This window comes from Macaca nemestrina, chromosome 10 (genome assembly GCF_043159975.1).
Source record: "Macaca nemestrina isolate mMacNem1 chromosome 10, mMacNem.hap1, whole genome shotgun sequence".
NCBI classification, from domain to species: Eukaryota; Metazoa; Chordata; class Mammalia; order Primates; family Cercopithecidae; genus Macaca; species Macaca nemestrina.
Window position 1 is genome coordinate 130,618,688 of NC_092134.1, and position 22,317 is coordinate 130,641,004.

General features: G+C 40.3%; 2 protein-coding genes across 5 annotated transcripts in view; one reads left to right on the forward strand and one right to left on the reverse strand.

The window, feature by feature from the left end:
- Window positions 1-22,317, reverse strand: part of LOC105465902 (small integral membrane protein 10 like 1) — a 295,615-nt gene that overhangs the window by 93,485 nt on the left and 179,813 nt on the right. The gene's annotated exons all lie outside the window — the stretch shown is intronic.
- On the forward strand, window positions 1,778-5,070 carry LOC105482325 (basic salivary proline-rich protein 2-like). 2 transcript variants are annotated; one of them, XM_071072203.1, is made up of 4 exons: window positions 1,778-1,875; window positions 2,807-2,842; window positions 3,360-3,820; window positions 4,969-5,070. In XM_071072203.1, exons 1-3 carry the CDS (start codon window positions 1,812-1,814, stop codon window positions 3,800-3,802), a joined length of 543 nt encoding a protein of 180 aa, XP_070928304.1. In that variant the 5' UTR covers window positions 1,778-1,811; the 3' UTR covers window positions 3,803-3,820; window positions 4,969-5,070. The 2 variants fall into 2 exon arrangements, with proteins under 2 accessions (XP_070928304.1, XP_070928305.1); XM_071072204.1 differs by lacking the exon at window positions 4,969-5,070 and having other exon boundaries at window positions 3,360-3,821.

Here is a 22,317-nt window from a genome sequence, read left to right on the forward strand (position 1 = left end):
ATTCTTCCAAATACTTCTTTCTGGCTTTCTTGTTTCCAAAATAGACGTTAATCAAGGGTTGCATATTGCATTCCGTTGAGTCTCTTTAGTTTCTTTTGATCAAGAAGAGTTCCCTCATTCATTCATTGATTCATTCATTTCTTCATGCATTTTTATAACACTGATATTTTGAAGCAGCTAGGCAAGTTGCCTTTAAGAATATCTCACATTCTGAATTCGTATGATTGCCTCCTCATGGTGCCATTTAACTTGTGGAACATGTATTCTTTTACGATTCTTCCTCTCCCCTGTGTTTATGAATTGTCAAGTTGTCATCAGCCAGTACATTTGATGGTGGTGAGTGACAGGGAGACATGAAGAGTCCTGCAGGTGGGCAGATTTGTAATTTGTTTTTTTAAAATTATACTTTAAGTTCTAGGGTACATGAGCACAACGTGCAGGTTTGTTACATATGTATACATGTGCCATGTTGGTTTTCTGCACCCATTAACTTTTCATTTACATTAGGTATATCTCCTAATGCTATCCATCCCACCTTCCCCCATCCTAGGACAGACCCAGGTGTGTGATGTTCCCCTCCCTGTGTCCAAGTGTTCTCATTGTTCAATTCCCACCTATGGTGAGAACATGCAGTGTTTGGTTTTTTGTCCTTGCAATAGTTTGCTGAGAATGATGCTTTCCAGCTTCATCCATGTCCCTACAGAGGACATGAACTCATCCTTTTTTATCGCTGCATAGTATTCCATGGTGTATATATGCCACATTTTCTTAATCCAGTCTATCATTGATGGGCATTTGGGTTGGTTCCAAGTCTTTGCTATTGTAAATAGAATTCCCTTTCCTAGCCAACAGAAGCTGTGACAGACGGCACCGGGAAAATCAGGTCACTCCCACCCTAATACTGTGTTTTTCCAATGGTCTTAGCAAACAGCACAGGAGTGGGTGAATTTTATAGAATATTCTAGAGAAAGGGAAGAGCATGAAGGAAGTTTTAGCGACATGACATCTCCTGGCTCCCTCACAGAACTCTGTATTCAGTTTTCTTAGGTCTAGAAATCTCCTGGTGGTTTCTGTGTTCATTTTGCATTAATAACCCCTAAAAATACTTTAAAATACAGAATTTTAGCCTTCCTGTGTTGTACAGCACCAAGCTTTGCCTGAGCTGAGTGAGATCCACAGAAGCTTGAACAATATCTGTAGCCTGAGCAGGCTGTGGGGCAGCTTTCTGTCATCTATGTGTGCCCAGGAGTGTTCTGTCCTCACACATCTCATAGATAGCAGAAGCCATCCCCATCGCATCAAAAATTTAGCTAAAGATGAAAATACCTGTCCACACACGTCACAAGAGATGGAAATAGGGCATAAAAAGATCCAGAGATATTGACCATCTTCATTGCTGGCTGTAGCATCGCTGCTCACACACAGATAAACAGAAATAAGTATCACAGTGGAAAGCGGATAATAGTCTTACCTAAAAGACTGAAACTCTAATGATATCTAAAGTTCAATTATGACACAGTGCTGATGGCTTGGACACAGTTCCTTCAAACCATTGTTCAAGTCACAGTTGTACCTTTTAGAAATAAGACACTAACAACATATCTGACCCAACCCATCCCTCTGGGCTAGAGTATCAAAGAGAGATAAGGGATACACCTGACCTGCAGTGAGCAAAGCAGAGCCCAGTCTGAGGTGGTGAGGCCCCTGCAGTGTGGAGCTGAAAGCTGCCATTGTTTTGCTTCTCTTTATAAAGGGAGCTGTCCCATTTCTCCCAGCACAGTGTTGGGAGCAACTCCAGAGTCTCCTGCAAGATGCTGTTGATTCTGCTGTCAGTGGCCCTGCTGGCCCTGAGCTCAGCTCAGAACTTAAATGAAGGTAAAACAGAAGGGGAAGAGGATGCAATGACTCTGTGTGGGGTTAGGAGGTGATAATGGCAATTAGGGGGAAGAGAAGAGAATGCAAACCCAGATGGGCCTGCAGAGTTTTCAGGCCTGGGATCAGGAGACCAATTGCACCCTCATTCCACACTAAGGGTTTCTAATTTATTTAACGTACAATGAAATCCAATAAAGAATTTGTTCCAGGGGAATGAGAAGGTAAGATGTGCATTTATAGAGAGATAAGATTGTGCTGTGAAGGATGCAGTGGAAAATGCAAGGCAGATTCAGGGAAGTCCAGCTGTGAACAACCTATACTGATCTCAGTAAGTACAGAGGGATGATGGTGTCCTTGCTGTGCAGTGAATCAGCAGCGATGATGGAGATAAATACACATCAGAGATACTGAAGAGACAGAGAATTGGATGGAACACTTGTTTCTGTCTCACTAGAGATACAGAAATATCAGAGCCAATCATTGTCATTTATCTCTACCATACATGAGGTATTTCAATGTGCTGGGAGTGGGATGGGTAAGATTGTATTGTAATGATTAATTCTGGTTACGCCAATTGAGAAAGCATGCGTACAGAAGCAATGTATTTCTAGGAGGTGGAGGGCATAGGAATACCAAACTATCTCATTGAAGTCCCTGGCATGTGTAAACTAAATTAGCAGTAAGTCTTGAGGATGCTAGAGAGGGAAAAAAGGGGCTCTTCTATGTTGAGTTCATGGCTGCTGCTCTCTCATAAGAACCCTGCCTCCCCTTACACCTTCCTCCCTTTCAGCAGCTTCACAGACAGTGGCTGACGAGTTAACTTAGGAGATGCATGGGGTGTGGTGACAAGACCCTTTTCCCTGTAGAACACTTGTGAATCTTGAAAGATTCCAGATGTAACTTTTCCCATCATCCTGTGCTTCTCTTCTAGATGTCGGCCAGGAAGAATCTCCCTCCCTAATATCAGGTAAATCCCAGTTCGTTCTCAATCTGTTTTGACTGTCTTTTTCTGCTGATGAATGGATCAGCTCTCCAGTGTCTTCTTATCAACATTAACCTTTCAGGAATTGATGAATATTAGTGCCCCTAATAGTAGAGGCAATCTTCCTGCAACCCTGATTCTGGGGACCGTGAGCAGGCCACAAAATTGAATGAGAGAGATGCTTGGCTTAGATGTCAACAGGAGTGGGTTGTCTCATTCCCCGACCAGGAGTGCCTGCTGGGAGACGACAGACAAATGTGCAACATCCTCTTTCTGACTCCTCTTTATACTGAGAGTCCCCCAACTGCTTTGTTCTTCCCCAGCGTTCTATTCCAGAGTTCTATGTCTTCACCGAAAATGCAAAGAAATTAGTGTCTTGGTCCCATTGTTGTGCGTTTCCCCCTTCAGCTTGTTACTCTAGCTGATCAAAATTTACTGCCACTATTCAGTGAATCTTGTGTGGGCTTTTACTCTGTCTTTCTCTTCTCTCTTTCTCCTCCAGAACATCAACAAGGACAACCCCAACAAGGAGGCAAGAAGCCCCAAGGTCCCCAGTCTCCTCCAGGAAATGCACAAGGACCACCCCAACAAGGAGGCAACAAACCTCAAGGTCCCCCACCTCCAGGAAAGCCACAAGGACCACCCAAACAAGAAGGCAAGAAACCTCAAGGTCCCCCACCTCCAGGAAAGCCACAAGGACCACCCCAACAAGGAGGCAACAAACCTCAAGGTCCCCCACCTCCAGGAAAGCCACAAGGACCACCCAAACAAGGAGGCAACAAACCTCAAGGTCCCCCACCTCCAGGAAGGCCACAAGGACCACCCCAACAAGGAGGCAATGCCCAGCAGGCTCAGCCACCTCCTGCTGGAAGGCCCCAGGGACCACCATCCGCTCCTCAAGGGGGCAGACCCGCCGGACCTCCCCAGGGACAGTCTCCCCAGTAATCTAGGATCCAATGAGAGGTATGATTCCAGTTGATTCTTCACCAAGTGCTCTAATTGCTACAGGTCTCCAGCTTTACTGTGCCAAAGAATCAACTAAAAGCCCATTGACATTGTTTTGTCGTAGAACCCATTTCTAAAGATTTGTGTTCAGATATTCTGGAAATGGGTAACAAGGCCCTATATTTGTAACAAGCTCTTTAAGGAATTCTCATGTTGAGAAGCAATATTCCTAATAATCTGTTTTAAATGGTATTGGCAATGAGGAAGTAGTACCATGTTCGCTCTGGCACTCTGTTTTCTGTGCACACACTCAGAGACCTCCCACTTAGAATTTTCACCTGAGCACTGTTTGCTCTGTCCTGCCTCACTCCAGCCTCTCTAGTCCAGTATTCCTGCCAAGTGGTCCCTGAAGTTTCAGCAGCTAAATGGTGTCTCATGTTTTAAATTCCTACTTTCCAGTTAAGTACGTGATTAAGCTTACCACAAATATCTAATGGAATGGAAACATGAAGCTAAATTTAAAGACACAACTCATCCTACGTGGCTTCCTTTCCTCAGAAAACTACCACTGTTAACTTTAGGGCATCTTCTCTTTGAAATATTTATGTGTACATGGACAATTAGAATATTTTCCCCCCAGAAGTAATGCCATGATTTATACGCAGGTACATATGTTAGTCATTTAAAAAATACATTTCTTTCAACATTTCCACATGAGTTTATGAAGCTAAGTAGATCTCTTCAGTGGTTATCTGTTTGATTTTACAATTTTATGCTATCCATTATGTGACTACACTGTGATTTTTTTAACCAATCCTTGTCACTGGACACTGAGGGTGGTTTCAACTTCTCACTATTATAGAATATGTTCCAGTTACCATCCGTGTAAATATATCCCTGAACAAACTCAGCAGTAAGTAATAACAAGCTAGGAATGATCTTATCTGTTCATCATGTAAGGAATGATTTGGAGCACATTTTGTGCAAGGGAAGGGCATCAAAAGAGGGAGAACACAAAAACTTAGAAAGGAAACACAGGAGGTAGAAGGGATGGGGAGAGAGGGGATGGGCTCTCATGTACTCTACTGCAGTAACACCAGGGAGGAATTAGACATTTCCCGCCATGTCAAGTCTGGTCTATGAACTTCCTTGTCTGTTTGTTTCAGGAAGTGAAAAAGAAGATGACAGTGATTCAAATGATTCAAATGCCATGACATTGGAAGAAGGTGGTCATAGCTGTAACTTCAATATACCAATAAAATCATCAGCTTGCAATTTCTGATTGTGGTGTCTGTTTCTCAATGTTTGTGAATGTGGGATCTGAGGACCAAGATGACATTATAAGAACATCCAGGAACCCTTCTCCTTGATGCTCCAGGAAGCTTCCCTCCTGCTTAATCCTAATTTAGCCAGCTGCCATGAAAAAAGGTTTTACTGTTTCTCTACTTCCTTGTTTTCTATTATTTCCCACCCCTGAGATGGATTTTTTTCACCCAAGCTGGAGTGCAGTGGCACATTCTTGGCCCAGTGCCCCTTGCATCTCCTGGCTTCAAGCTATTCTACTGCCTCAGCCTTCCAAGTATCTGAGGTTATAGGTGCCCATCATCATGCATGGCTAATTTTTGTATTTTTAGTAGAAATGAGGTTTCACCATGTTAGCCAGGCTGATTCCCATCTCCTGACCTCAGGCGATCCACTTGCGTTGGCCTCTGAAACTGCTGGGATTATAGGTGTGAGCCACCTTGCCTGGCCCTTTGTCTGACTTCTATAGCACCAAGAGAAATTTTAAAATTATTTTCAGATTGTTTACTGATATTCCAGAAATCTTAAGGACAAAGAAACGTAACAAATGCCAAAAAGTCACAGAAGCTGAAGGAAATCCTTATAATTTCTAAGAAACGGAGTTTGGTTTCAAGGGAATGAATATGGTTCTGTGTTTCTTAACCCCACAACTTTCTCTCCCATTTACCCTATTTTAACAGTGATCACTTATCTCTCTTTCTATGTTTCTCACCATTCTTTAATGAAACCTGAATGGATTTCATTAAAGAGGCAGCATGATTTAGAGGAACAAAGAATTTGGACACTCTCAGATTTTAATGAAGACCTAACTCTTTTTCTTACTATCTTGTGACACTTAAAAGGAAACTTAGACTCTCTAGGCTTCAATATACACATCTAAAATGAGAATAATCATAACAACTAATTTAGGGTATGGAGGCTAATGAGATAACATACATACTAAAAATCTTGCAGATATTGGCATGTCTGCTTCTCAAGCAAAGAAGGTTGAATATAGAAACTGCCTCTGTGCCCACTGATAACCTCAGCTAATTCACTAAAAAGTCAGAAAAATCAGAACAGGACGATCTCACCATAACCACCAGTAAGTTGAGCAACCCACATTCAGTTGAAGCCCACATCTCTGGTTTCTCTCTGGTTTCTCACCTATTATCACAGGTGAAGCCTTCCTACTCCTATCTCTTAACTTCCCACCTGATTCTGAACCACATTGCCCAGTCAACGATTTTGCTTCTGCATGTGACCCTTTTTTCTCCTGATTCTTACATCTATGCTCTATGGGATTATTTCAATCAGCCAAAGCCTGTTGAAACATCATGCATTTCTACAGAAGCCTTCCTAAGACTTAGTGCTTCTTTCCTACCATATTATTTCACTGCCATTTTTATTGCAAAAGTTCTTGAAACTTATGTATGTGATTATTTCCTCATTCCCCTACTTCCAATTTTTTCTTATGCACACATTATAGATGCTTTTGTTCTTTCTCCTTCCAGTCTGTGAAGGTCATGTATTGCCTCCATTCCACTCATTTAGGAGTCAATCCTCAGTCCTGCATCTCCTTGACCCCTTGGTAGTTTAACACCATTGATCCTACTCTTGTTTTGGGAACACTCTGTCAATCTTTCCAGGAACCTCCCCCTCTCTCCTAGGGTTTCTCCTACCTCTGCCTCTTCCCTCCTACAGCTACAAAGTTCTTCCTCTTCCAAGTATTTTTTGTCTTGATAAAGAATTCATCTAATTAATTAAGCAAACTAGGATTTTTTCTTGACTCTTCTCTTTTCCTCTTTCATCACATTACATCTAGTCAAATAAGCTATGTTATCATTGAGAAGTTCAAGCTTCAAAATAATGTCCTACTGCAGCTTGTTTCATTACTTTCATATTTATCAGCCCATCTAAGCAAGCCTCATCTGCAGTTTACACCAAATAGTTCTATTTGTTTCCCAACAGTCAATTACCCACTCTGGCCGTTTAAAAATTAAATTACTTTTCTACGTTTTCCAGTTGATTGCTACCACTTTTACTCTGTAAGAACCAGATGCCTTTTTCCTTTTTTTTTTTTTTTTTTTTTTTTTTTTTTTTTTTGAGACAGAGTCTTGCTCTGTTTCCCAGGCTGGAGTGCAGTGGCAAGTTCTCAGCTCGCTGCAACCTCCGCCTCCTAGGTTTATGTGATTCTACTGCCTCAGCCTCCCATGTAGCTGGGGTTACAGGTGCGTGCCACCACACCCAGCTAATTTTCTGAATTTTAATAGAGTCAGAGTTTCACGAAGTTGGCCAGGTTTGTCTTAAACTCCTGACATTGTCAACCGCCTGCTGCATACTCTGAAACTGCTGGGATTACAGATGTGAGTCACTGCACCCAGCTGCTAATTTTTACCTATGCTAAAGTGCTATGTATTGCCCCCTAACTCTCTGTGGAATTGGGGGATGCTCTACACCTAATTCATTCTGCTATGGCAACACTGGTCATTGTCTTCTTTTTATGGCGGGGTACAGAAGCATTATGTTTAGATTTTCTGTTTATTAAAATAAACATTTTTGCAGAAATACAAGTTTGATTTTGTTACTAAGATTATGTAGTGCTTAGGTCATGGCATTATGGTACTCATCGCTCAAATAACAAACACTGCATTTATTAATACCTCACTATACAATCCCTCTGCCTCCCATACTCCCAAGTATTCATTGTCTGTCATTTCACTCTTCACATCCATGCAAACACATTCTTTAGCAACCACTTACCAGTGAGAACATGTTATATTTGATTTTCAACATCGAGCCTGTTTTGCTTAAGAAAAAGAGTCCCATTTCCATGCATATTGTCACAATACGTGTGATTTCATTCTGTCTTTCTGACTGAGTAGTGTGGTATTGTATATATATAGTTGTAGTTTTAATCCAATCCTTCATTGATGGATAAATTGTTGATTCAATATCTTTTTTTCTGTGAATATTGCTACAGTAAACATACAGATAAATGTATATATTTGATACATTGACTACTTTTCCTTTGAGGAGATACCCAGTAGTAGGACTGCTCAATGGAAATGTTCTAGCTTTAGTTCTTTGAGAAATCGTACTGTTTTCCATAGAAGGTGTACTGATTTACATTCCCACCAAGGGTGTATAAGTGTTCTCCTTTCTCCATATCCTTGCTAACAGCTGTTATTTTTCACCTTTTTATTCACAGTCATTCTCACTGAGGTAAGATGATATCTTACTGTGGTTTTCATTCACATTACTCTGATGATTAGTGATGTTGAACATGTTTTCATTTACTGTTGGCCATTTCTATGTCTTCTTTTGAAACACATCTATTCATGTCCTCTGTCTGTTTTTAATTGATTTTTGTTGTTGTTGAGTAGTTTGAGTTCCTTGTATACTCAGCATATTAGTTCTCCGTAGGATGCATAGTTTACAAATATTTTCCCTCTGCAGTTTGTCTGTTGACACTGTTGATTTATTTTGTTTGTAGAACATTTTAGCTAAATTAAGTGCCATTTGTCCAATTTGGTATTTGTTGCCTCTGGTTTTGGTTTTCACGTCTTAGCCATAAGTTCTTTTCTCAGCCAATGTCCAGCAGTTTTCTTCTTGCATTAATATATGCCCAGGCTCTACATTTAAGTCTTTAATCCATCCTGAGTTAGTTTTCTATATGAGAGATGTGAGAGATAGGGTTCCAGGTTCATTCTTCTGCATATGGCAATCCAATTTTCTCAGCATCATTTACTGAAATGTGTGGTGTTTCCCAAGTGTGATTTCTTGTCTGCATCGTTAAAGATCAGTTGCCTGCAAATATGTCGCTTCGTTTCTGGATCTTTTATTCTGTTCCACTGATCCATATGCCTATTTTTAGACCAGTCATATCCTGTTTTCACTACTTTGGTCTTGTTACATAATTTGAATTCAGGCAATGCAACACTTCCAAATTTGTTTATTTTCCCTAGGATTGCTTTGGGTCTTTTGGTTCTTTTATTTTTTTGCTTCCATGAGTAATTTTGGATTTTTTTTAACCAATTCTTTGAAAAATGACATTGATATTTTGATAAAGATTGAATCTGTTGATTTATTTGGACACTACAGTTGGCCTTCTTAACATTCTTTCAACATGCCAAGTTTATTCCTAACTTTATCAGGCATGTGTTTGCGTTTTATTCAAGTATGCTCACATCTTATCACATTAAAAAGCCTTCTTCGAATACACAGAACCCCTTATTCTCCTAAACCTGCTTTAATTATTTATCAAATCGTTGTCACTCTGAGATAGTCTTATGCAATATTTCTACTATCTAATATGAGTACTCTTACGTAGTCCCCACTACATTATATCAAGATTGGTTTCTGTGGTTTCTGTAACCAACAAAATATGGCAGAAATGGTGGTATGTTACCACTGAGATTACATTATAATTGAAACTGTAGCTTCTTCTTTTATTTTTCAGTTCACCCCTTCTCTCCCTCTCTCACTCTTCCTCTGTCTCTTTCTCTCAGACATCACTGGCACTGGGAACACCCAGCTGCCATGTGAAGCAGCTCTATGGAGGGAGTCTCTAAACGTCTCTCTTCTTGGGGGCAGCAGAGGAGTAGACACCTACAGAGAAGGAGGAAAAGTCTCCCATCTCTGATTCTTCAGTCCTCACCTGACCTCTATAAGAAGCCACTGTTCTAGAGCTGATTTCAATATGGAGACCAGAGTGGGGAGTGATAGGCATGGTTCTGCTGCCTCCTAGTTAGCCCTGCTAGAAAGTCAGATGACAGCTGCAACTACTGAGGTCCATTCAGTAGTGAGTATTTTTCCTTTTTTTTTTTTAAATTTATTTATTATTATTATACTTTAAGTTGTAGGGTACATGTGCATAACGTGCAGGTTTGTTACATATGTATACTTGTGCCATGTTGGTGTGCTGCACCCATCAACTCGTCATTTACATCAGGTATAACTCCCAATGCAATCCCTCCCCCCTCCCCCCTCCCCATGATAGGCCCCGGTGTGTGGTGTTCCCCTTCCTGAGTCCAAGTGATCTCATTGTTCAGTTCCCACCTATGAGTGAGAACATGCGGTGTTTGGTTTTCTGTTCTTGTGATAGTTTGCTAAGAATGATGGTTTCCAGCTGCATCCATGTCCCTACAAAGGACACAAACTCATCCTTTTTTATGGCTGCATAGTATTCCATGGTGTATAGGTGCCACATTTTCTTAATCCAATCTGTCACTGATGGACATTTGGGTTGATTCCAAGTCTTTGCTATTGTGAATAGTGCTGCAATAAACATACGTGTGCATGTGTCTTTATAGCAGCATAATTTATAATCTTTTGGGTATATACCCAGTAATGGGATGGCTGGGTCATATGGTACATCTAGTTCTAGATCCTTGAGGAATCGCCATACTGTTTTCCATAATGGTTGAACTAGTTTACAATCCCACCAACAGTGTAAAAGTGTTCCTATTTCTCCACATCCTCTCCAGCACCTGTTGTTTCCTGACTTTTTAATGATCGCCATTCTAACTGGTGTGAGATGGTATCTCATTGTGGTTTTGATTTGCATTTCTCTGATGGCCAGTGATGATGAGCATTTTTTCATGTGTCTGTTGGCTGTATGAATGTCTTCTTTTGAGAAATGTCTGTTCATATCCTTTGCCCACTTTTTGATGGGGTTGTTTGGTTTTTTCTTGTAAATTTGTTTGAGTTCTTTGTAGGTTCTGGATATTAGCCCTTTGTCAGATGAGTAGATTGCAAAAATTTTCTCCCATTCTGTAGGTTGCCTGTTCACTCTGATGGTAGTTTCTTTTGCTGTGCAGAAGCTCTTTAGTTTAATGAGATCCCATTTGTCAATTTTGGCTTTTGCTGCCGTTGCTTTTGGTGTTTTAGACATGAGGTCTTTGCCCATGCCTATGTCCTGAATGGTACTACCTAGGTTTTCCTCTAGGATTTTTATGGTATTAGGTCTAACATTTAAGTCTCTAATCCATCTTGAATTAATTTTCGTATAAGGAGTAAGGAAAGGATCCAGTTTCAGCTTTCTACTTATGGCTAGCCAATTTTCCCAGCACCATTTATGAAATAGGGAATCCTTTCCCCATTTCTTGTTTCTCTCAGGTTTGTCAAAGATCAGATGGCTGTAGATGTGTGGTATTATTTCTGAGGACTCTGTTCTGTTCCATTGGTCTATATCTCTGTTTTGGTACCAGTACCATGCTGTTTTGGTTACTGTAGCCTTGTAGTAGAGTTTGAAGTCAGGTAGCGTGATGCCTCCAGCTTTGTTCTTTTGACTTAGGATTGTCTTGGAGATGCGGGCTCTTTTTTGGTTCCATATGAACTTTAAAGCAGTTTTTTCCAATTCTGTGAAGAAACTCATTGGTAGCTTGATGGGGATGGCATTGAATCTATAAATTACCTTGGGCAGTATGGCCATTTTCACAATATTGATTCTTCCTATCCATGAGCATGGTATGTTCTTCCATTTGTTTATGTCCTCTTTTATTTCACTGAGCAGTGGTTTGTAGTTCTCCTTGAAGAGGTCCTTTACATCCCTTGTAAGTTGGATTCCTAGGTATTTTATTCTCTTTGAAGCAATTGTGAATGGAAGTTCATTCCTGATTTGGCTCTCTGTTTGTCTGTTACTGGTGTATAAGAATGCTTGTGATTTTTGCACATTAATTTTTTATCCTGAGACTTTGCTGAAGTTGCTTATCAGCTTAAGGAGATTTTGGGCTGAGACAATGGGGTTTTCTAAATATACAATCATGTCATCTGCAAACAGGGACAATTTGACTTCTTCTTTTCCTAACTGAATACCCTTGATTTCTTTCTCTTGCCTGATTGCCCTAGCCAGAACTTCCAACACTATGTTGAATAGGAGTGGTGAGAGAGGGCATCCCTGTCTTGTGCCAGTTTTCAAAGGGAATTTTTCCAGTTTTTGCCCATTCAGTATGACATTGGCTGTGGGTTTGTCATAAATAGCTCTTATTATTTTGAGGTACGTTCCATCAATACCGAATTTATTGAGCGTTTTTAGCATGAAGGGCTGTTGAATTTTGTCAAAAGCCTTTTCTGCATCTATTGAGATAATCATGTGGTTCTTGTCTTTGGTTCTGTTTATATGCTGGATTATGTTTATTGATTTGCGAATGTTGAACCAGCCTTGCATCCCAGGGATGAAGCCCACTTGATCATGGTGGATAAGCTTTTTGATGTGCTGCTGAATCCGGTTTGCCAGTATTTTATTGAGGATTTTTGCATCGATGTTCATCAGGGATATTGGTCTAAAATTCTCTTTTTTTGTTGTGTCTCTGCCAGGCTTTGGTATCAGGATGATGTTGGCCTCATAAAATGAGTTAGGGAGGATTCCCTCTTTTTCTATTGATTGGAAGAGTTTCAGAAGGAATGGTACCAACTCCTCCTTGTACCTCTGGTAGAATTCCGCTGTGAATCCATCTGGTCCTGGACTTTTTTGGTTGGTAGGCTATTAATTATTGCCTCAATTTCAGAGCCTGCTATTGGTCTATTCAGGGATTCAACTTCTTCCTGGTTTAGTTTTGGAAGAGTGTAAGTGTCCAGGAAATTATCCATTTCTTCTAGATTTTCCAGTTTATTTGCATAGAGGTGTTTATAGTATTCTCTGATGGTAGTTTGTATTTCTGTGGGGTCGGTGGTGATATCCCCTTTATCATTTTTAATTGCGTCGATTTGATTCTTCTCTCTTTTCTTCTTTATTAGTCTTGCTAGTGGTCTGTCAATTTTGTTGATCTTTTCAAAAAACCAACTCCTGGATTCATTGATTTTTTGGAGGGTTTTTTGTGTCTCTATCTCCTTCAGTTCTGCTCTGATCTTAGTTATTTCTTGCCTTCTGCTAGCTTTCGAATGTGTTTGCTCTTGCTTCTCTAGTTCTTTTAATTGCGATGTTAGAGTGTCAATTTTAGATCTTTCCTGCTTTCTCTTGTGGGCATTTAGTGCTATAAATTTCCCTCTACACACTGCTTTAAATGTGTCCCAGAGATTCTGGTATGTTGTATCTTTGTTCTCATTGGTTTCAAAGAACATCTTTATTTCTGCCTTCATTTCGTTATGTACCCAGTAGTCATTCAGGAGCAGGTTGTTCAGTTTCCATGTAGTTGAGCGGTTTTGATCGAGTTTCTTAGTCCTGAGTTCTAGTTTGATTGCACTGTGGTCTGAGAGACAGTTTGTTATAATTTCTGTTCTTGTACATTTGCTGAGGAGTGATTTACTTCCAATTACGTGGTCGATTTTGGAGTAAGTACGATGTGGTGCTGAGAAGAATGTATATTCTGTTGATTTGGGGTGGAGAGTTCTATAGATGTCTATTAGGTCTGCTTGCTGCAGAGATGAGTTCAATTCCTGGATATCCTTGTTAACTTTCTGTCTCGTTGATCTGTCTAATGTTGACAGTGGAGTGTTGAAGTCTCCCATTATTATTGTATGGGAGTCTAAGTCTCTTTGTAAGTCTCTAAGGACTTGCTTTATGAATCTGGGTGCTCCTGTATTGGGTGCATATATATTTAAGATAGTTAGCTCTTCCTGTTGAATTGATCCCTTTACCATTATGTAATGGCCTTCTTTGTCTCTTTTGATCTTTGATGGTTTAAAGTCTGTTTTATCAGAGACTAGTATTGCAACCCCCGCTTTTTTTTGTTCTCCATTTGCTTGGTAAATCTTCCTCCATCCCTTTATTTTGAGCCTATGTGTGTCTCTGCGTGTGAGATGGGTCTCCTGAATACAGCAGACTGATGGGTCTTGACTCTTTATCCAGTTTGCCAGTCTGTGTCTTTTAATTGGAGCATTTAGTCCATTTACATTTAAGGTTAAGATTGTTATGTGTGAACTTGATCCTGCCATTATGATATTAACTGGTTATTTTGCTTGGTAGTTGATGCAGTTTCTTCCTAGCCTTGATGGTCTTTACATTTTGGCATGTTTTTGCAATGGCTGGTACCGGTTGTTCCTTTCCATGTTCAGTGTTTCCTTCAGGTTCTCTTTTAAGGCAGGCCTAGTGGTGACAAAATCTCTAAGCATTTGCTTATCTGTAAAGGATTTTATTTCTCCTTCACTTATGAAACTTAGTTTGGCCTGATATGAAATTCTGGGTTGAAAATTCTTTTCTTTAAGAATGTTGAATATTGGCCCCCACTCTCTTCTGGCTTGTAGAGTTTCTGCCGAGAGATCTGCTGTTAGTCTGATGGGCTTCCCTTTGTGGGTAACCTGACCTTTCTCTCTGGCTGCCCTTAAGATTTTTTCCTTCATTTCAACTTTGGTGAATCTGGCAATTATGTGTCTTGGAGTTGCTCTTCTCGAGGAGTATCTTTGTGGCGTTCTCTGTATTTCCTGGATTTGAATGTTGGCCTGCGCTACTAGGTTGGGGAAGTTCTCCTGGATGATATCCTGAAGAGTGTTTTCCAAGTTGGTTCCATTTTCCCCCTCACTTTCAGGCACCCCAATCAGACGTAGATTTGGTCTTTTTACATAATCCCATACTTCTTGCAGGCTTTGTTCATTTCTTTTTCTTTTTTCTTTTGGTTTCTCTTCTCGCTTCATTTCATTCATTTGATCCTCAATCGCTGATACTCTTTCTTCCAGTTGATCGAGTCAGTTACTGAAGCTTGTGCATTTGTCACGTATTTCTCGTGTCATGGTTTTCATCTCTTTCATTTCGTTTATGACCTTCTCTGCATTAATTACTCTAGCCATCAATTCTTCCACTTTTTTTTCAAGATTTTTAGTTTCTTTACGCTGGGTACGTAATTCCTCCTTTAGCTCTGAGAAATTTGATGGACTGAAGCCTTCTTCTCTCATCTCGTCAAAGTCATTCTCCGTCCAGCTTTGATCCGTTGCTGGCGATGAGCTGCGCTCCTTTGCTGGGGGAGATGCGCTCTTATTTTTTGAATTTCCAGCTTTTCTGCCCTGCTTTTTCCCCATCTTTGTGGTTTTGTCTGCCTCTGGTCTTTGATGATGGTGATGTACTGATGGGGTTTTGGTGTAGGTGTCCTTCCTGTTTGATAGTTTTCCTTCTAACAGTCAGGACCCTCAGCTGTAGGTCTGTTGGAGATTGCTTGAGGTCCACTCCAGACCCTGTTTGCCTGGGTATCAGCAGCAGAGGCTGCAGAAGATAGAATATTTCTGAACAGCGAGTGTACCTGTCTGATTCTTGCTTTGGAAGCTTCCTCTCAGGGGTGTACTCCACCCTGTGAGGTGTGGGGTGTCAGACTGCCCCTAGTGGGGGATGTCTCCCAGTTAGGCTACTCAGGGGTCAGGGACCCACTTGAGCAGGGAGTCTGTCCCTTCTCAGATCTCAACCTCCGTGTTGGGAGATCCACTGCTCTCTTCAAAGCTGTCAGACAGAGTCGTTTGCGTCTGCAGAGGTTTAGGCTGCGTTTGTTATTGCCCTGTCCCCAGAGGTGGAGTCTACAGAGACAGGCAGGTTTCCCTAGCTGCTGTGAGCTCCACCCAGTTCGAGCTTCCCAGCAGCTTTGTTTACCTACTTAAGCCTCAGCAATGGCGGGCGCCCCTCCCCCAGCCTCGCTGCTGCCTTGCCGGTAGATCACAGACTGCTGCGCTAGCAATGAGGGAGTCTCCGTGGGTGTGGGACCCTCCCGGCCAGGTGTGGGATATGATCTCCTGGTGTGCCTGTTTGCTTAAAGCGCAGTATTGGGGTGGGAGTTACCCAATTTTCCAGGTGTTGTGTGTCTCAGTTCCCCTGGCTAGGAAAAGGGATTCCCTTCCCACTTGCGCTTCCCAGGTGAGGCGATGCCTCGCCCTGCTTCAGCTCTCCCTGGTCGGGCTGCAGCAGCTGACCAGCACTGATCCTCCGGCACTCCCCAGTGAGATGAACCCAGTACCTCAGTTGAAAATGCAGAAATCACCGGTCTTCTGTGTCGCTCGCGCTGGGAGTTGGAGACTGGAGCTGTTCCTATTCGGCCATCTTCTGTGGATCATTTTTTCCTTTTTTTAGAATGAGGAGGTTTTCTTTGTGTTGTGTTCATGATTGTACCCTACAGTCACCAATGGCAACACTACTCTGTGCCTGGATTTACATGTTAATTACACTTACCTTTCCTTCCTTGCAAAACTCCCATGCCCAATCACAAAGTTAGTAAAATATGTGTTTCCTCAGTCGTTTTCTTTGTCTTAAAAACATGTATGTCTTCCTTCAACTTCCAACAGACCTGCAAAATCCCTCCTAGTACAACTTTTCTCACTCCCAAATGTCAGATAATTGACTTTTGTCCTGGAAATTCCCATTAAATCAATAAATTCACTGTTTCTACTCTTTGGTACCAGAGGAAAAGTGGGATGTTTCTCTGTAAAGAGAACCAACTGAATTAGAGTAAGTGGCACTTTATCAAATCCTGGATAACTATCTCCACACACACTACTGAAACAGACTTGAGAAGAGTAAGGTTACGTACCCTGTCTGTGGGAGGTAAACATGAGTGTCCCAAAGATGTTCACATTCTAAAGTGTATATTTTGTGTAAAGTTGAAAAAAAGACACGACTGGAGAATGCTTTGAACGTGTGTATAGGATTTAGGAAGAAACATATTTATTCAGGAAAAGAGTGTTTATTACCTCATCTTAAAGTTTCAGGGCAAGTTTCACCTTACTCATTTCCTGTCACTTGTACCTGAGTTTCTTTTGTGGTCCTGGTTTCTTCGGACTTTCTTGGAAGTAAATAAATATAAAAGTAAATAGCAAGAAAGCAGTGGAGTATAGTAAGCAGTAACGTAGGCTCTGAAGACTGACTGCCACCTATACCACTTATTACTATTTTAACAAGTTTGGCGTGTGCCTCACTCAGCTCACCTATAGATCTGAGATGGCAGTAAACAGCATTCTTACTTAATAAGCTGGTTCTGAAGATTAAATGGCATATAGTAGATGCTTAAGAAATATTTTTGCTATAATCAGCCATGGCTACAATATGTTCATAGACTATTAATATCCTAAAATTGTGAAATATGTGATTCTAAGACAAAACATAATACCAAAATATATGAACCAGTGTCATAATTATGTAACCAGGATTCCACGGATTCACATGCACCCCTCCCAGACCACAGGGACTTCATGAATCTACTCGATCACATCACAAGTTCATCCACTCTGTTAATTTTCATTTCTCCTGGGACACAACCCCCTTGTGTTGCAGTCAAGCCAATTCAAGGTGAAGCTGAGGAAGATTCTGCTTTCTGTCCAATTCAAAGAATCCCCCCTTTTCAATAATTTTTAAATCTCTCAGTGTTTTGCTTGTTGACTTTCTGGAGGGCCAAAGAATGACAATAACTGCTTATTATAAGAATGTCTTGAGAAAGCTAGCCAAAGCATTCGTAGAAAAATGCTTGGGAGAGCTTCATCAGAGTCCTTCACCACAGCAATGCTCCTGGTCATTTATCTCATGGAACAAGGGAAATTGTTTGGGAGTTCTGATAGAACCATATTACCGTTTTAGTTTGGCTTCTTTGAACTTCTTTTTGCTTCTTGTGTTTTCATGATGGTATATATCGTCCGTTTGCTTCAAGGTATAGAATTACCTTAAGTGTTTCTTGTAGAGCGGGTCTAGTGGTGACCTGCTCTCAGCTTTTATTTCCATAAAGTTGAAATAACAACTTTATTGTTATTTCATTTTGAACGTGTCCTTTGCCAGAGATAGTTCTTGTGGCTGGCAGATTTTTTTTCTTTGAACACTTTAGACATATAATTTCATTTTCTCCTAGTCTGTACTGTTTCATCAGTGAATATCACTCCTAATCTGATGAGGCTTCACTAATACATTTCTTGATGTTTTCATCTTACAGTTTTTAGAGTTTTCTCTTTGTTTTTGACTATTGACATTTTGACTCTTATGTGTCTTGGAGAAGTCCTTTTGGGGTTGGGTCAATTTGGATATGTTTGAGGTCCTGTATTTAGGTGTCCCAATCTCTTGCTAGCCTTGACAACTTTTTCCTAATATTTTGTTTAAAAATTTTTCCTTTCCCTTTCCCATTTCTTCTCCTTTTGGAATACTCAAAATCCAATATCTGGTCGCTCCTTGGTGTCTTGCGAAACATTGGCTAATTTGGATACCATTTTAAGGGACCGAAATTTGGATTCTTTGTCACAAGAAATTGAAAATTTTAGAAAGTCAGGATGGAGATTGGTCAGAGAGTTGTACATGAAAAGTTAAATTTGTATATCATATGGATAGCTATCAGGCTTCTGCCTGAGACACCTCCAATGTCCTGGCCCCAGAGCTGGTGTTACTTTGTCAGTGGTTGGGCTGGAAGGAGGTAATGCTCACTAACCTAAAGTCTTTAGCCTCAGCTTACCATAGTTTTAGCAATGTCAGGGGGTGTTTTGCATCATTCACTCATTTCAAAGTTCACAGAGAAATATAATCACAACTTCTTCATATGTGATAGAAAGCAACAGAAATCTTCATATTATTATAAAGTTGTATGAGAAACACGTAAGCAGATATCTTTAAAAGAGGGATTGTCTTCAAGTGGTTAATGAGAGACTCACTTCTCTTTAATTGAACACATAGGTTTCCTCTCAGAACAGGGTCTTCTCTTCTGCTTAAGGACATTAATAATAAATTCTAGCAAGCATTTCTTACCACAGTTGTTGAGTTTTAGATGCACGCGTTTACATTTCTCACATGTTGGAATTTGAAATGTGTGGCAGATCATGAAAGGAGTAAGAAGAACTATAGATGCTTACTTAGAAGACTATATTTAAAAATGTTCCCAAGATTTATTTTAAAAGAAGCCAGATATGAGATGAAAAATAAAAACTTGGGAGATTGATTTAGAACACAAAATGTTAACAAACACATTTTAGAAAGGGAGTGGGGAAGAAGTAGTTTCAGAATGTTGCAAAAAAGAAAAAAATCTTCTGTGTGGAAGAACAATCTGGGAAACTGCACAGGTGCTAAGAAATAGCTCAATGCAATACGCTTGATGCTTTTATGTGGTTACCAGACTATGTTATTTGAGTATATAATTGTGGCCCCTCATTATAAGTGGGAGTGAGTAAAAATTTTTCTTAGAATAATGACTGGGCACATAGACAGTGTCCTTTTCAGCTCTACCATCACTTCTTTATTTTTTTTGGTCTGGTGAGTACATAGGTGATATTTATGCTTTCCTGATACACTGTACTCACTGCTGACATTGGAGAAGTTCCGGGAAAAGGCTGGAGATGAGTGACCTTTAGGGACATTTCTGTTCTCTTCCTGTACTCTCCTGCCAAGGACAAGTCGGTCTTGCATCAGGCCTGCAGGAGCCTCAGTTGGTGACAATATCAGGCAATGTCAGCCTGGTCTCTTTACTGCTCCTTGTCTCTGACATTCCTTTGCTGCCTGATGGTCTAACTTAAGCCACCTAGGCAGGATTGCTCTTCCCCAGTTCCTATGGAAAACAGTGTTTGGTGAGACCAGAGACACAAATCTCAATAACACAGTGGGATCTGCTGGGACCAAGCAACTACTCTCTGCCTAAGAGTAAACTCACGAAGCTCAGCTAGAACCAATCCACTTTCCATAGAGCCAGGAAGAATTGACAATTAGTAATGTATTCCCCTTTCAAGTACATCCATATTTATGCCAGGGAAAATACCAATCTGCCTGGTTCCCTTGCAAGGGCAAAGTTACCCGTAGGAAAGCCTTTGTATTAGGAAGTCTCCCTGTGCTATTACCCACAACCCTTCAGAAGGGCCAGACCAGACCCTCATCTGCACAGCCCAGGATCCACTCATCCACAATGGTCAAGAGGCCTGTCTTTAGGATTTCCTGTCCCACACCCTCTCTACCCCCATCATACCTCCAGCCAAGCTGTCCTCAAATTAACACCAGCCATGCACAAAATGTGAACTATTACACAAGACACACAGAAGGTCTAAGTGGAAAGTGGCAGCTGTTGATACCGACTAACCTGTATATTTCATGAACTGACAAGCAGGGATTTACCAGATAAAACAGAAGAATCAGCAGCTGAAAGAAGTGCTAACAATGCAGGACTCTGATAGGGCTTTTTGGAAACACAACATTTATTGTGAAATTACACATACAGGAATGAAAAAAGGTGGTGAGGAGTACTATATCCTATTACTTAGAAGATTAAATAAAGGAAATCTCACCAAATTCATGGGGGAAAAAGCCAGATATATAATAGAAAATACACATAATGAACTTGACTCAGGAAATAAAATATGAATAAAGACATAGAAAGAACGTGGGGAGGAATGTCTATCAGAATATTGTAGACAAAAATACTCTTTGTGGAAGAACAATCTGAGGAAACAGGTACCACAAATACTGACTAAACCAAGAAAACCTATACAATGCAATTGAGGCTTCGATGGTGGTATCTGATTTTTATTTGAATGTAGAATTGTGGCCACTTAATTATCAGTGGTAGGAATTTGATATAATTCCTAAGAGAAATGAAGCAGTGGGTAAATTTTTTTTTCATCATCAAATTTTTATTGCCATGTTAAATATTTATTTCACCGTGGTGTCATGCTGGTGGATGAGCAGTGATTTGGATAGATATTGTCCCTTCCTTTCAGGGACTTGGGACCCAGGACTGACATATCATTGTGAATAGACACAAAAAGAAAATATATGGCTGCATGCTTTGCACAAGTAAACATAGGGATGTTTTATAGTCTTCCCTCCATCACCTAGGGATATTATATACTTTGTAGATGAACAGTAGCAATATCTTAGTTCCAGACTCCCTGCTGTTACTTCACTCAAAGTACACAGCATCCCATTGTCATTGATTGTGTTGTGAGGCCAAACTTTTTCTTCCTGTTAGTCCAAATAAAATTAGTAGGCATATCTATTGCAAAAGAAATGATGACATATCTGCCTAAACTAAGAAGACCTAAAAAGTCCTCTTCTGTGTGCCTTCTCTGCGCTGTAACAATGTATAAAACCCTCTAGCACAGTGAGGGACATGGCAGGCACTTGGAGAATTTATTTTTTTCTTTAATATTTTATTGTGAAAAATTTTCCACACACAGATATGTTGAAAAAATTGTATCATACCCATAACCTCTTCACCTAGATTTAATGATTTTGCATCATTTACCTTAGTTGTTTGTTTCTTTCTAGGTGTATATATGTATATAATTCACCATGGTGTCATATATATATATATAAAATATCTATATATAAAATATATACATAATATATATATACAAACTATTTGAATGTAAGTTGCAGATATATTGACACTCTGCCACTAAATGTTTCAGCCTGCAGCTCTGAAGAACAAGGACACTCTCTTACATGTCAACAATACCATTATCACCTCCTGCATCAGAAACTCGAATTCAGTGATTCCACAATATCATCTAATAGTTAATCCACATTCACATTCCCCAATTCTTCCAAATACTTCTTTCTGGCTTTCTTGTTTCCAAAATAGACGTTAATCAAGGGTTGCACATTGCATTCCGTTGAGTCTCTTTAGTTTCTTTTGATCTAGAAGAGTTCCCTCATTCATTCATTCATTCATTCATTCATTGATACATTCATTCATTTCTTCATGCATTTTTATAACACTCATATTTTGAAGCAGCTAGGCAAGTTGCCTTTAAGAATATCCCACATTCTGAATTTGTATGATTGCCTCCTCGTGGTGCCATTTAACTCGTGGAACATGTATTCTTTTACAATTCTTCCCCTCCCCTGTGTTTATGAATTGTCAAGTTGTCATCAGCCAGTGCATTTGATGGTAGTGAGTGACAGGGGGACGTGAAGAGTCCTGCAGGTTGGCAAACCTGTAATTTTTTTTTTATTACTATACTAATATAATTAGTTCTAAGGTATGTGTGCACAACGTGCAGGTTTGTTACATATGTATAAATATGACATGTTGGTGTGCTGTGCCCATGAACTCATCATTTACATTAGGTATATCTCCTAATGCTATCCCTCTCTGCATCCCGTGACAGGCCCCGGTGTGTGGCATTCCCGTTCCTGTGTCCAAGTGTTCTCATTGTTCAATTCCCACGTATGGTGAGAATATACAGTGTTTGGTTTTCTTGTCCGTGTGATAGTTTGCTGAGAATGATGCTTTCCAGCTTCATCCGTGTCCCTACAGAAGACATGAACTCATCCTTTTTTATGGCTGCATAGTATTCCACAGTGTATATGTGCCACATTTTCTTAATCCCGTCTATCATTGATGGGCATTTGGGTTGGTTCCAAG

What these genes read in the sequence shown, in the direction of transcription:
- LOC105482325 (XM_071072203.1), top strand. Translation starts at nt 1,812, where the DNA reads ATGCTGTTGATTCTGCTGTCAGTGGCCCTGCTGGCCCTGAGCTCAGCT. An exon ending in AGCTCAGAACTTAAATGAAG is followed by an intron (nt 1,876 to 2,806) that starts GTAAAACAGAAG and finishes CTTCTCTTCTAG; the next exon opens with ATGTCGGCCAGGAAGAATCT. An exon ending in ATCTCCCTCCCTAATATCAG is followed by an intron (nt 2,843 to 3,359) that starts GTAAATCCCAGT and finishes TTTCTCCTCCAG; the next exon opens with AACATCAACAAGGACAACCC.